Below are 14,309 nucleotides of genomic sequence, written 5' to 3'. Positions count from 1 at the left end.
AATGCCTATTATTGGTTTTTACCAAGGAAGACTTCATTATATATATGTGTGTATACATATTATATATGTTATATATATTTATACATAATACTTATGAATTAAAGGAGAAAAACAAATGGTTCTCAAACTTTGTATATAACATTGGATTAAGAACTAGTTTTGATTAAGAACTTTTATGATAATAGTGCCAAGAAATGGTCCATCCCTTGATAATGTGTGTGCTTTGCTGTTGGACAGGACTCCCTGAAGAACACACTTGTAGAGGAGACATATTTGCAGACAAGTGAGAGGTGATGATCAGGGTTTGTGTTTACTGGAGAGTAGAACAGGTGGTATGGAGAGAATTTAGAGATGGATCAAGTTGGCTACAAATGGAATGGTGAATGGTTTTAACATGGCATGAAGAAAAATTGGGAGGAAAGATGTTCCTTTGTTTGTTTGTTTGTTTTTTGGCTGGGGCTGGGTTTGAACCCACCACCTCCGGTATATGGGGCTGGCGCCCTACTCCTTTGAGTCACAGGTGCTGCCCTGGGATGAAAGATTTTTAGTGAAGTTTCTGTTTTCTTTTTTTAGGTGGGTATGTCTACATGCTCAACTCCATGGTCTTAAATATCTATGAAGGCCACAGTTTTTAAGCCTGGATTTCCAAGCGTGGAAACACTAGAATGACCCGGTTCTTGGTGTTCTGTTTCTTTTTTGGAACAGTGAGAACTAATCTTTTACTAGTGAAACCGAATCATATTTTTCCTTTGGAGCATGAGCTTAGGCAACCTGGCATGGGATGTAAGTTTATTCGCAGCGGAAATTTTTTTTTTTTTTTGCTTGAGTTCCATTTATTTTTCCACAAACTATTACTTTCTGTTTTGTTGAGGACAAGTGTTTTTCAGAAGGCATTTTGTGAGCGTTCCAGGAAATTGCATGTCATCACTAACCCAGCATTTCAGAAACTCAAGTGGGATGAAATGAGGCAAAGTTATTTTTTCTTTACTTTGGTCATGGCAATACTTTTCGTTTAAGAAATGAGGTGTCAGTAATTTTTGTGTGTAAAAAAATTTAAAGCTCAATTATCCTGACTTATGAATTGAGCAAGTGTGTTTAGAGTCAACATTCCTATCCATGCAAACCATGCTTTTGATTTTATTGAACACACATACTAAGCAGTGGTACTTCAGTAGAAATATTTGTTTGTAATGTTTAACCTTAAAACTTGCTTTTTAAAACTTGTACAGCATGGAAGCCCTTTGGAGCTAAAGAGGGTAGGGAAACTCAAGGTTGGGCTAAATAGCCACTGGCACCGCCGGGCATAGGCCTGAGAACTTATTTCCCTAACTGAAAATAAGGAGGCTGGGTGTGGTGAACCATGCCTATAACCTTAGCACTCTGGGAAGCCAAGGTGGGTGGCTTGCTTGAGCTGAGGAGTTCCAGAAACAGCCTGAGCAAGAGCAACACCTCGTCTTTCTCTATTAAAAATAGAAAAAGTAGCCAAGCATCCTGGTGAGTGCCTCTAGCCCCAGCTACTTGGGAGGCTGAGGCAAGAGGATCACTTAAGCCCAGGAGTTTGAGGTTGCTGTGAGCTATGAAGCCACAGCATGCTATCCAGGGTGACAGAACGAGACTCAGTCTCAAAAAAAAGGAATAGGAGAGTCCTTTTATAGACGGGGAAACTGAGGTACAGAGAAAGTAAGACCTGTCTAAGCCTGCACAGGTAGACTCTTATGTCCCAGCACTTAATTGTGTTTCTTAAAATGAAAGTGTTAGATAGAACAGTGGTTACAATGGAGGCCACTGGGGTCCACCCAGCTTCTGTACCTGCCCACCATTTAGTGTATGTAAGTGTGTGAATTTCAGTGTCATTGGCTAGTGGAACGGTGGCCCCCTCTTCCTACTCTTGTGGAGTTTTTAGTCTCTGGAGTGTGAAGTCAGGAAGCTCTCAGCTCAGAATAGTTTATATCTTGAAGATTTTTATGATCAATGACTCCTGCAACAACTTTTGTGGATCCAAGTCAGCTTTCTCTGGAGCCTCTGTGCTTTAGGGTCACATTTTGAATGTCTTTTTTCTTTTTAAAGGGAGATCTAGACACATAACTTCTCAGATGTTACTGTTTCTGTGTTATTTAAACTATCTTGGTTTCCCCTGTTCAATGGAAGAAACAGTAACTATTTGGGAATGATTTCGAGGCTATGGTTATTTTGCACATTCTTGGGATATGAGCTTGGTTAGGGGAACGCCGGGGTGTATGCTGTTCCCCTGGTGTTCGTTTTGACTGTTGCCTTTGTGTTGACTGTACAGTGTTGCTGGGTCAACACGCATTTCATTTTCCCTTTCAGTTGTGAGGTGTGACTGCCATTCGATGCTTATAAAAGAAGCGTCTCCTGGGGAAAATCCGTCAGAAAACTTTTAAAGGTTATCTCATTTCTTTTTTTTTCTTTGTCACTGAAGTTTATGCTTTTTCTTTTTTCCATTTGAGTGGTTATAGTACATTTATTATGAGCTTATGACTAACCCATTTTCAAACCACAGAAGATATTTTACAAACTCTGTGTTTCCTTTCCAGCAGAAATTCTCTCTTTCCCTTGTCGTGTGATTTCTTTCTTTTTTTTTTTTTTAAGGAGAGAAGGTTCTGCTGTGTTGCCCAGCCCTCCACAGGGTGATCCCAGTGCACTACAGGCCTGAACTCGCAGGCTCACATGATCCTCCTGCCTCAGCCTCCAAAGTAGTTGGTACCATAGACTTGTGCCACCTTGAGCCCAGCCACGTAGGCTTTTTTGATCAAGTAGTTATAAAAATTCTAACAACAGATAGATACTGATTGCTGGCTGCCTCCTGAGCCCGCATCATAGAGAATATTTTTATTCCTTTTAAAGGTTAAGATGTAGAAGGAGTGATAAAGAATCTTATCATCTACTATGTGCCATAGAAGCTCTGGGAATCCAGGAAGTATAATCCTCCTGACTGAGGTGGGGTGAAGGGCTTCTTTCTCCAAGTGCACCAAAGGTTGTATGCTTTGGGGGTGACACAGACAACTGGGGGGGGGTAGGGAGTTGTTTGCGGGGGGACTCTGGGTAACTGAGCGGGATCTGTTTGACATCTGAGACCAAATCTTGGATACTCCCAAGGAACTTTAAGTAGTGGAGAGCCCATGGTTATTCAGGAAAGGAGCTGTCAGTTCGGTCTTTAATCTTGGCAGCATTGCATTTTGTTGGGTTAGGAGAGAAAATGAAAGATAAGAAACCAGTTAGGGGATGATTGCAGGGGTTTCGAGTGAAAGGCGATGAGGCTCTGACATTACCTGAGCAGGGAGCAGTGGTGGTTGGGAGCCGTTGTCGGTGAAATAACTGTGAGGTGAGGTGGGAGTTGAGGTGGGGAGCTGAGGTGGGAGGAAAGCGCCATGAGGTTTCAGCCTGACAAGGGCTAGTCTGCGCAGAGGGTCAGGGTTGGCAGGTAGAAAGGTGAGTTTTGTTTACTGGATTACAAGGTTTTATTGCCCCATCATTACTTGATATAGCTTAGATTGTTTTTTATTTTGTTTCTTTTCATTTAGGTATTAAATATTCCTCAGTGCTTTATTAGTCGTTAACCAGGACATTCTGAAGGTACTTTGTAAACTCTTCTTTTTTTTTTTTTTAAGAGATAGAGTCTTACTTTGTCACCCTCGGTAGAGTGTTGTAGCATTACAGCAACCTCCAGCTCTTGGGCTTAGGCGATTCTCTTGCCTTAGCCTCCCAAGTAGCTGGGACTATAGGCACCTGCTACAGTGCCTGGCTATTTTTTTGTTGCTGTTTGGCTGGGGCCGGGTTTGAACCCGCCACCCTTGGTATATGGGGCTGGTGCCCTACTCACTGAGCCACAGGCGCTGCCTTGTACTTTGTAAACTCTTACGGAGTTCCCGTTTTGAATAGCACTGATGGGAATGCTCGTGTCTTATTAAAAAAGAGCATTTTTTGTTTCTTTTTCACATATTTTCATAATACTAGCTAGATGAAAAAATATATGTTGTTATGGCATTTTTAAAAACAAATAGTGGCATTTTCTTTTTTAAGAAAGTGAATTGGATATGGTGCTGAGATTGGCTTTTACTTTACAAACAAAATGAAGATTACCTTTTCTTGTTAGTCAATAGGATAGCAGAGAGAGCTGGCTTTCTTTACAAAGCTAATGATTGAAAATAGGACATAGGTAATTAAGAGCTTGAAAAAAGCTGACAGTCTCCCCTCACCAAAGAAAAAAAAAATTCTGCAAGTTAAATATACAGATTCTCTTTTAGCTTAGAATCTCAATAATTTTACATTGTATCAAATACTGTATGGAGACAACAACAGCCGTATTTTCCAGGTGTTCTTTTATGTGAGGAAGTGAAAGGATGGGAAAGTAAGTCCTGAAGGCCTTTGTCCCACACTTTGGTTTAGCAGTTCATCAGCTGAAGGGGGCTTGGGGAAAGAAGGGCCCAGTAGTGTAGCTACCTGCGCCATTCTGCTACTGTGAGGGTTAGGCTGGTTATAGCTGGAGGACTGCTGAAGAGCAAGTGTACATACGATCTAAAGCCCTGCATGACAGGTCCCCACAGCGCTTGACATAATGTTTAGGAAGTAGGGTGAGGTGGCATGGGAAAGAGATCTTAACTGTGGCTGTGACCATGGGAGAAGCCAGAGAATTATACAGGGAATGCCTTAAAAAAGTAACAAGCAGTCTCATAAACTTTATCAGTGAGCAAACTTGTGACATATTTTGTTGTTGTTAAGATGAGCCTATTTTTATAATACCTCCTTCATGCTCATACCCCAGCTTCTACTGAAAGACGTGAGGTATAAACGGGAAAATGTCTTATATTCCCTAAAAACCTGAAAACTACTTTAGGGAGCACCTTATTTGTTACTTTTCTGTACCTGGTTTATATGTAACATTTCTAATATCTATTTACTGCAGATAAACTAATACAACATTTAATCATTTTGTACAAGCAGGATGAAGTAGTAAAACACCCTGAAAAGTGGCCTAGTGGAAGGAATGCTACGTTTTGTTAAAGTGCTTCCTTTGAGGGGACGTCCTATTGAGAAATGGTAATCCACATGGTGTTGGTGTCTTGCAGAGACGGGTGACCAAAAGGGAAGTAATGGCTGTAACTCAAGACCACGTGGTACCAAACACACAAACTCTCACAGTGCTGCTTACTGATAAGAAACACCATGCCATTTTGGGGGGGGGGGGTTGATCTGTTAGGTTTGTAATTTATGTAGTATTCTCCTGTTACTATAGATATTTTCTGTATTTGTAGATGCTTTTCTCAAGTTACAGGATATAGGTGGTAGCAGTAGGGCTACAGGCAAAATGCGGAAATAGTGGCACATGCTTTACTAACAACAGCAAGTAAAAGCAGATCTTAACGTGAAGATGTTTTCCAGAGTTCCCAGATTACTCTTTCAGATTAAGCCAATATAATAAGAGTTTTTCATTTGCAGGTGTCCCCCACACCCCTGAAAAAGACATATAAACAACTAAAACTAGCCTTATGCAGTAAAAGAGGTTATAGGCTGACATGCCTAAGTGTCTGCCTTTGTGGGATGGGCGTCAGTGAAGGGTGCCGCAGGTGTTGGGGCTGGACGTGGACCTCGCGCCCTTTCTTCAGTCTGCTTTCGTGGCACCAGTTTTAGCCACAGGTGCTCGAGGCTCTCTTCTTATGGTAGTCAAATAAAAGATGTACTTCTGGACTTTACATCTTCACAGCACACGCTCCAGAATTTCCTTAGAAATCTGGGATTTGCTTTAATTAGATCAAGTTGGTTCATGTTCTATCCCAATTTGTGGCCTATTGAATCAGACATGCAGTCACCTGGTGAGGGACAGGGAGCTATATTACCTGTGGTCAAGAACAGGGTAAAGGGACTTTCCAAGGGAAAAGTTTTGTTTCTTTTGTTGGGAAAAGAGGCTGGGGACTGAGGGGACAACCAGCAGATCATAAATGGCAGTGGTAAATGGCCACTGCAAGGTTCACCCACCACAGTTCATGTGTAATCTTCTTTTTTTAAAAAAATAAGACACAGAGTCTCACTTTGTCGCCCACGGTAGAGTGCTGTGGCATCACACAGCTCACAGCAACCTCCAGCTCTTGGACTTGGGCAATTCTTTTGCCTCAGCCTCCCGAGTAGCTGGGACTACAGGTGCCCGCCACAATGCCCGGCTATTTTTTGTTGCAGTTTGGCTGGGGATGGGTTTGAACCTGCCACCCTTGGTATATGGTGCTGGCAACCTACCCACTGAGCCACAGGCGCTGCCCTGCGTGTAATCTTTTTATATGACTATGTTCTCTCTGGGATCTCTTTATTTCTTGATCTAATTTATATCAAATATTCCTTTTGTAAAAACACTTTAGAACATTTTTGTATAGGTGGTTGAATCAGTTGTGTGTCAAATGAAATCTCAGTTCAGTTAAAATGTAAGGATTTTATTGACGGAAGACTTTTATTTGTGGCCACAAGCCACTTTGTTAGATTTCTGCATTCCAAATGTTGCAGAACATCTGTTGACATGTTTGATTCTATACCCAGGCGTGTTTTCTTTTCATTGTTGGTCTAGCAGTATGAAAACTTTGTGGCTTTGTATCTCTTAAAATGAGAAAGCATTTGTCGGGGGCCTGTTGCCCTTTCTTGCTGAGGCAGAAGCCCTCAGCTCGCCTCATCCTTAGCTTCCCTTTCTCAACCACCAGGCTAAGGTTACTGTCTTTCCCACTGTGGGCCCCTGAGTGCAGGAGGACCCGCAGTATAACTTTACCTGCAGAAGGACCGGGGAGTGTTCCCTGTTGCCCATCTGCACTCATGCTGGTGATCCCTGGGAAGTTAGAGTTAAGTCACTTTGCTTTTAGTTGTTACTCTGGACTTGAAAGTTCTAACATGGTGTAAGTGTCACTTACCTGTTGCTGCACAATGCCCGTATCTGCACCACATGTCTGCTGAAAAATTGCGATTTCCCTTTATGTGTGTGCTTTATAAAACAACTCTTTCAAAGGCCTTCCTTGACTTTACTCATTTTTCCTTTTTGACTTTGCTTTTTCTCTTATAGCCCAGTAGGGGGCATTGAAACGCCCAGTATTTTACCTGTTTGTCCGGGCAATGGCAGTTGTGAAGACCAAACACAGTCAGCTCATTTTTGAAATGTATTTAGGCAGTTACAGCAAGCATAGTTCCCCAAATGTGCTCAGGGATGTTGTTATTCTTCTTTTCAAGAAAGAATATTTCAGCCAGAGTTGAAAACAGCGGGCTGTTAGTAGGGGTAGAGAGTAGATATTGAGGGCGAAAATTTTCCTAGCTTTTCCTCAATTTAGATTGTGTTGTATGAGTTTTGCATAAACTATATCATAATGGCCTAGAGCATATAAAATACTTACTTTGAGAAATCACTGACAAAAATTTTGAATTTTGTACGTAACTATCTTCCTTGTGTTAGCATGCTTAATAGGAGGAATTAAAGCAACAACTATGTCTTGACTGTGAGGAAGTCTGGTAATGTTTCCTCAAGTATTGATTGATAAGAAAAAAAATGCCAGTAGTACAAATAATTTCTTTTTTCCCTTTTTATTTCAGATTAATATGAGGTTCCATATGATTAAGTTACATTGCATTTGTAAGGTAAAGTCTAAGTTGCAGCTGAGTCCTTCAACCAGGACTGGGCATATATGTGCCACATACCCCTACATTGAACCCATCAGGTGGGGACCTACTGAACTCTTCCCCCCACACACTTTTTGAATTTAATTGTGTTTTTCTCTTGTGTGGGCCTGTAGTTATTGATCTACTAGTTTCAACATAGCACTGAGTACATGAGATGCTTCTTTTTCCATTCTTGAGATACTTAGGAAAATGTTCTCCAAATCCATCCAGGTAAATACAAAAGATGCAAAGTCTCGTGCCCATCAATTCATGAATGGATTAATAAACTGTGGTATATGTATACCATGGACTACTATTCAGCCATGATTTCGTTAATTAGTACATATACAGTAAAGCATGAAAGAGATATAAAAATTACATGGAGAATGCATGGCAGAACATTTGAAAGATGGACTGAATATATTTTAGCCTGTTAAGAGAATATAGTTTTGATGACTTTTCAACCACTGATCATGTCCCATATTACATTAAATTTATCTGTTTCCTAGAAAATGTGATTTGTGAATTTTTATTTTAGGTATAATTTTATATTCATTATTATACATTTTAGATTTAAAAAAGTCAAGTCCATTTGCTTTCTAGGAAAATTGTTGTGTTGCTGAACCCAGGAAGAAAATAATAGTAGATGTTCTAAGATGTGTGTTTTTTCCCTAGTCATCTTATTTATTTATTTAAATTTTTTTTGAGAAAAAAATAAATAAAAGTCTCATTATATCACCCTCGGTGGAATGCCATGGCATCACAGCTCACAGCAACCTCAAACTCTTGGGCTTACATGATTCTCTTGCCTCAGCCTCCGAAGTAGCTGGGACTACAGGTGTCTGCTACAACACCCGGCTATTTCTTTTTGTTGCGGTTGTCATTGTTGTTTAGCTGGCCCAGGCCAAGTTTGAACCTGCCAGCCTTGGTGTATGTGACTGGTACTGTAACCACTGTGCTTTGGGAGCTGAGACATCTTATTTTTTCCTCATGTTATTGAACACAGGAATTTGCTGTTAACATATGCCAATATCTGGTTTCAGTAGAGTCTAGTTTTTTAATACGAGGACTCTGGGCTTGTAAAAGGGCTTCATAAGTCTCTGTATAAAATATATTTAGCATGTACCTAATATCCTTTAGGTGTTCTCAGAAAAAAAATTATAATTTATTGCAAAGTACATAATTTATATCTGTTTTCTTTTGCAGTGCTCTGAGATAAATCAGTAAGAGATTTCTTAAGTTATTTTCTGGATACCTGTTTATCCTGCTTCTTTAAAGTCGGAGAAACTTGATACTTTTTACTCCATTTGTAAGTTGATTTTTAAGGACCCTGTTGGAAAAAATTACATACTAGAATTGATTCTTATGTTTAGTGAAAGAAGATGCCCATGTGAGTTATCTTTAAGTACTTCTAATTGTCTTTATTTACTAATTAAAGTTCTACATTGACTGACCAGACTAGTGATTACAATGTTAAACCTATTTGTATGGAACAGGAGTGAACAGTTGTATGTAGTTTTTTTTTATTAACAGGAAAAAAAAGAAGCCAGTAAGAAGAGAGAAATCCACTGATGGGTATTTCTTTCTTCAATGTTACAGAAAAGCACAGTAACTTAGATTTGAATTTTATGAAAGTACTGAATTCGCCAGTAATGCTGGAGATGATGCCTCCAACTAACAAGTTTCTCATCCTCCCTCACATGTCATTAGCGATGACAACACGTGGCACAAAGGACTTTATTTGAAAGGGGACAGGAATTCACAAAGTATCTGTGCTTTCATATGTTGTATTTCCTCTTTTGGTTTTAGAAGTGTCTAGGCCATTCTGAGCTTTTAGTGGAATATGCAATTTCTTACATAAGATTTCCCTAAATGGCTGGCACAGAAAGAAATAAATAATGGGGTCCAGACACACATTTGCAGCGGATAGTAGCAGAGTGAATTCTTTCACGTAGCGCAAGATCTCTTTTGCCTGGCAGCCGTAACGGTCTTCCGTCTGACTCTGTGTGTAGGGGATCCTGGCAATGTGGTAAGGTACGAAACAGATGAAAAACACAAACACGATGCTGAATATATTGCGACTCGACTTCTTTTTGACGGAAGTGGAATTCTTCCTGGACTTAAGGTGGGATTTAAAGATTTTCCTCGTGATAGCCGTATAGAAAATGATTAACAGAAGAAACACAATCCAGAAGACGCTCACGCTGATGTAGTTGGATACCTTGTGCCACTTCTGCCCTAGTTCGTTCTTGAGTTCCATGCATTTTATGTGCGTCACCTCCTTAACACTCTGGTTGGTCAGGATGATGTTCGGGATGGCAAGAAGCAGCATGAGCAGCCATGTGGTCACGGACAGGAATTTGCTGTAACTCACAGACTGGATGAACGACGTCGAAAGGGGCTTTACGATTTTATAGTATCTGTCAAAGCTGATGAGCCCAAAGAACACAATGCTGACATACATGTTAACGTAGAAGAGCACGGCGGAGACCCTGCACACAAACACGGTCAGCTGCCAGGGGCCTAAGCCCGAGTCGGCCAGGATCTTGAAAGGAAACGTCAGGCCCATCAGAAAGTCTGCAACGACAATGTTCTTGAGATAGACGATGAAACTCTTAGAGCTGGGCACGTAGAAGAATACCCATCCCGACACTCCATTGAGGAGGATCCCTGCAACGAAAACCACGAAGTACAGCCCAGGAATGATTTGCTGGGTGATCAGGGTGTTCTGGGAGCAGGTCTCTTCTGGAGGTTTGGTGGTGGTTGAATTCATCATCTTGTAACTTCTGACGGCAGAGATCTGAAAAGAGATGTGTGAGTAAGGACACGTCCGGCCTCCAGGTCATTTACGAAGTTTTAATAAAGCCAAGGCCTGTGAACATGGGCAAACCCAGTGAGTTCTTGAAACTAAGCCTTTTACTCTGTATAAATTAGGCACTTCTCTCTCCTTCCCTCTTCCTCCCCCTCTTCTTTCTTTTTTCTTTTTTTTTTTGCAATGAACAGAGAAGAATGGAGCAGACAGACAGCAGTAATGAAAAACTAGAGAAGGGCAGTTTGTGAACTTTTAGGTCATGTGCAGACCTGCATTTCTTCAGAATGATGATGGTTCCCTGTAAAATTCCAGTGTTCTAGCAAATATTATTATTATTACTATTTAAGAGACAGAGTCTCACTTTGTTGCCCTTCGCAGAGTGCCATGGAATCACAGTTCACAGCAACCTCCAGCTCTTGGGCTTTTGCGATTCTCTTGCCTCAGCCTTCTGAGTAACTGGGACTACAGGCACCTGCCACTATGCCCGGCTATTTTTTTGTTGCAGTTTTGACTGGGGCTGGGTTTGAACCGTCCACCCTCGGTTTATGGGGCTGGCACCCTACTCACTGAGGCACAGGTGCTGTCCACTGAGTGACAGGCGCTACCCTTTCTAAGAACTATTGCTTTAAATATAGTCTTAAAAAGTAGTAACTGTAAAAGCAGAATGAATGTTTCATTTTATTTAGAACTCAGTTTAATGTAGTGTTTTTACTGGTGTTGAAAGTGTGATTTTTATTTTATTAAAGATAAATTTTTGTGGGTTCATAAAAATGAGTCTAAATGTTAACTTAGAAATGGCGTGTCACCAGTTTAGGATGGAAGGGGTTGAGACTTGCTGGGTGGGGGAAAGCAGGCTGTCTTTGCTGCCTGTGCTGTCTGTTTTGGTATGACGGCGGCTCACACTAGGACACATCTCTTCACATTTTTTTTTTTTTTAAGACAGTCTTACTCTGTCATCCTGGGTATAGTACCATGGTGTCACTTAGCTCACAGCAACCTCAGACTCTTACGCTCAAGAGTTCCTCTTGTCATAGCCTCCCAAGTAGGTGGAACTATAGGCACCTGTCACAATGCCCGGCTAGGTTTTCTGTTTTTGGTAGAGACAGGATATCGCTCTTGCTTGGGCTGGTCTTAAATTCCTGAGGTCAGGAGATCCGCCTGTTTTGGCTTCCCAGAATATTTTTTCATCTTAAAAGAGTAATCTAAATGAGTAATGAGGTAACGATAAATTCCAGGACACTCTTAGTAGTGATTTTTCAGCTCTTTTTTTTTTTTTGTAAGCGTGGCTTTGATGGTAAGGGCACTCTGTCCTGTGGGTTCTGCTTCTCAGTGAGCACCAGCCTTTTCTACAGGGCAGATCAGATCAGTAATGGATTGAGAGCACTCTTAAGGCAAGTGAGGCCAAAAGGCAGCAATATTTATGTGATGAAAAGCAGGACAAAATCCTAAAAAAGATAGGTATTATTTTGTCCTTGTAATATCTACTCAGTCTCCTCACCTAATCTTTAGCATTGAGATGATTTACTGTCCTGATAAAGAGACCTATGTAAACTTTAAATACCTCCACGAATGGTGGAAATAGTCACATCCTGATGTTGATTTCATACGATAATGCACAGACCAAATGGATCAGAAAGAAAGTAGAATCTCTTGGCGTGGCCCTGCCTCCATCTCTTCCCTGCCCTGTGTTCTCACTCATTTTCTAATATGTTTTAACCAGTTTATGCCAGTACCTTAAAGGCAAGGGATATCCCACAGGAGAAGTAATAACCGATGAAAAGGACTTTGGGATGATGATTAATTAAAAAGCTGAGGAAGTGAGCATTCCGGTGAGCCAGTGTGTCAGTGTCCGTCACGTCTCACTAACCAAAGAACTTTGTTTTTCTTTTCTTTTTTAGAAATAGGGGGGCCTCTCACTATGTTGTTCAGGCTAGTCTCGAGTACCTGGGCCTTAACCTGTCCTGATCCTCCTGTCTCAACCTCTGGAGTAGCTGGGATTATAGGGAGGAGCTGCACCACCCAGCTAAAAAGTTCGTTTATTTATTTATTTAGGTAGAGTCTCAAGCTGGGTGGAGTGCCGTGGAGTCACAGCTCACAGCAACCTCAAACTCTTGGGTTTAAGCGATTCTCTTGCCTCAGCCTCTGAAGTAGCTGGGACTATAGGTGCCCACCACGATGCCCGGCTATTTTGTTGTTGTTGTTGCAGTTATTGTTGTTTTTTTAGCTGGCCTGGGCTGGGTTCGAACCTGCCAGCCTTGGTGTATGTAACTGGCACCCTACCCACTGAGCTACGGGTGCCACCCCCAGCTAAACTTTAAAACAGGTTACCTTATACTATAAGTCTTCAGCTTCTCTTAGGTGGAACTCTCTGTTGTTTCACAAGTCTAGATATTTAAGAATAGTACGGTATGAAATGTTTTTAGCTTTTATCTAGCATCACGTTGGAGTATTTGACAACATAATTAAAGAACATGGTAGAATGGGATTCATGAGGCCTGAAGACAGCCATGAGACCTGACAATTAAGATCACAAACTCATCCTTGAAAAAGTTCCACATACTTCATTGCTGAATATCCCTATGGTCACGTTGGAGTTATCTCCCTTGAGAAGCTATGCACCAACACTGGTACATAGTCCACCCTTCAGACCAATTTTGGAACTCTTTTTCTGGAATGGAGCTGGTGTAGTACAAGGTCTGACAGTTACATTCTTGAACTAATCCTACAAGACTGCTAAATACCTCATTGCTAAATATCACCTGGTCACCGGATGCACAAGGGGAGTGTTTAAAAAGTGACTGTAGTGATATTCAGCAATGAGGCATGTAGCACTTTTTCTAGGATGTGGTTGTGAACTTTTTCCAACTGTGAATTACTTTGTAATAGGAACATCATGTCAAGTGCTTTTCCTCAGTATTTTTTTTTTTTTTTTTTTTTTGCACAGCTAAAAAGAACGTTGATGCCCAAGATTCGCTCTGATCTAGATAGTGCTCTCGTCTTGGTGCCATCTAAGGTCTTCGGATGAAGGTTTTTGAGGTGTTGGTATTAGATAAAACCTAAGGGCTCTGTCTGTCTACAAAATTTGATACAGGGGTGTACAAAGCAGAGCTCAGCCCCCAAATTCATTCATCTTAATATAAGTACTATTGGCTGGCTCTGAGTTCTTACTCATCTTCTGTGTAGTTACATTCTGTGACCCATTTTTCTCTTATATGTGGACCACCTACCATCATCCTTACTGTGCACCAGAATTCTTTCTCTGAAGAGTTATTGCCCTTTTATAACATTTTGATGAAATTAACAAAGTCTCTCTCTCTCTCTTTCTCTTTTTTTTGAGACAAAGTCTCAAGCTGTTGCCCTGTGTAGAGTGCTGTGGCATCATAGCTCACAGCCACTTTCAACTCTTGGGCTCAAACAATCCTCTTGCCTCAGTTTTTCTATTTTTAGTAGAGATCGGGTCTTGCTTTTGCTCAGGCTAGTCTTGAACTTGTGAGCTCAAGCAATCCACCTGCCTTAGCCTCCCAGATTGCTAGGATTACAGGCATGAGCCACCACCATGCCTGAAATTAACAAAACTCTTGCTAACACTTGCAGGTTTTTCCAGTTACCTTTTGAACTTTTTGGGGGTTATATGAGGTCTCTTTTCAATGAAGTGATATTGCCCCGTGAATGCTTGTCATCTTGAAGTGGCCAAAGTGTGTCTTCCCTAAGGTTCCTGTATTATAGGAGAAAAACAAAGAATTAAGTTAAATGAGCACCTGACTCTTTTTATTGGATAAATATGTCTGCACGTACTTTTTTTTATTTAGCCTACATAATCATAAAATATTTCACCAAATGCACTTATCGTTATTTC

At 40.9% G+C, this 14,309-nt stretch overlaps 2 protein-coding genes across 2 annotated transcripts in view; one reads left to right on the top strand and one right to left on the bottom strand.

Annotated features, from left to right (window-relative positions):
• The window catches only part of MED12L (mediator complex subunit 12 like), a 322,246-nt gene that overhangs the window by 111,938 nt on the left and 195,999 nt on the right, over positions 1-14,309 (top strand). The gene's annotated exons all lie outside the window — the stretch shown is intronic.
• On the bottom strand, positions 9,338-10,417 carry P2RY14 (purinergic receptor P2Y14). Its single transcript, XM_012812975.2, has one exon. It carries the CDS (start codon positions 10,415-10,417, stop codon positions 9,401-9,403), a length of 1,017 nt encoding a protein of 338 aa, XP_012668429.1. The 3' UTR covers positions 9,338-9,400.

This window comes from Otolemur garnettii, unplaced genomic scaffold (genome assembly GCF_000181295.1).
Source record: "Otolemur garnettii isolate 467f Iridium unplaced genomic scaffold, OtoGar3 scaffold00236, whole genome shotgun sequence".
Classification (NCBI taxonomy): Eukaryota; Metazoa; Chordata; class Mammalia; order Primates; family Galagidae; genus Otolemur; species Otolemur garnettii.
This window is presented reverse-complemented; position numbering and strand designations above follow the sequence as displayed.

Excerpts from the sequence above, each read along its gene's own strand:
- P2RY14 (XM_012812975.2), bottom strand. The coding sequence starts at position 10,417 with ATGATGAATTCAACCACCACCAAACCTCCAGAAGAGACCTGCTCCCAG.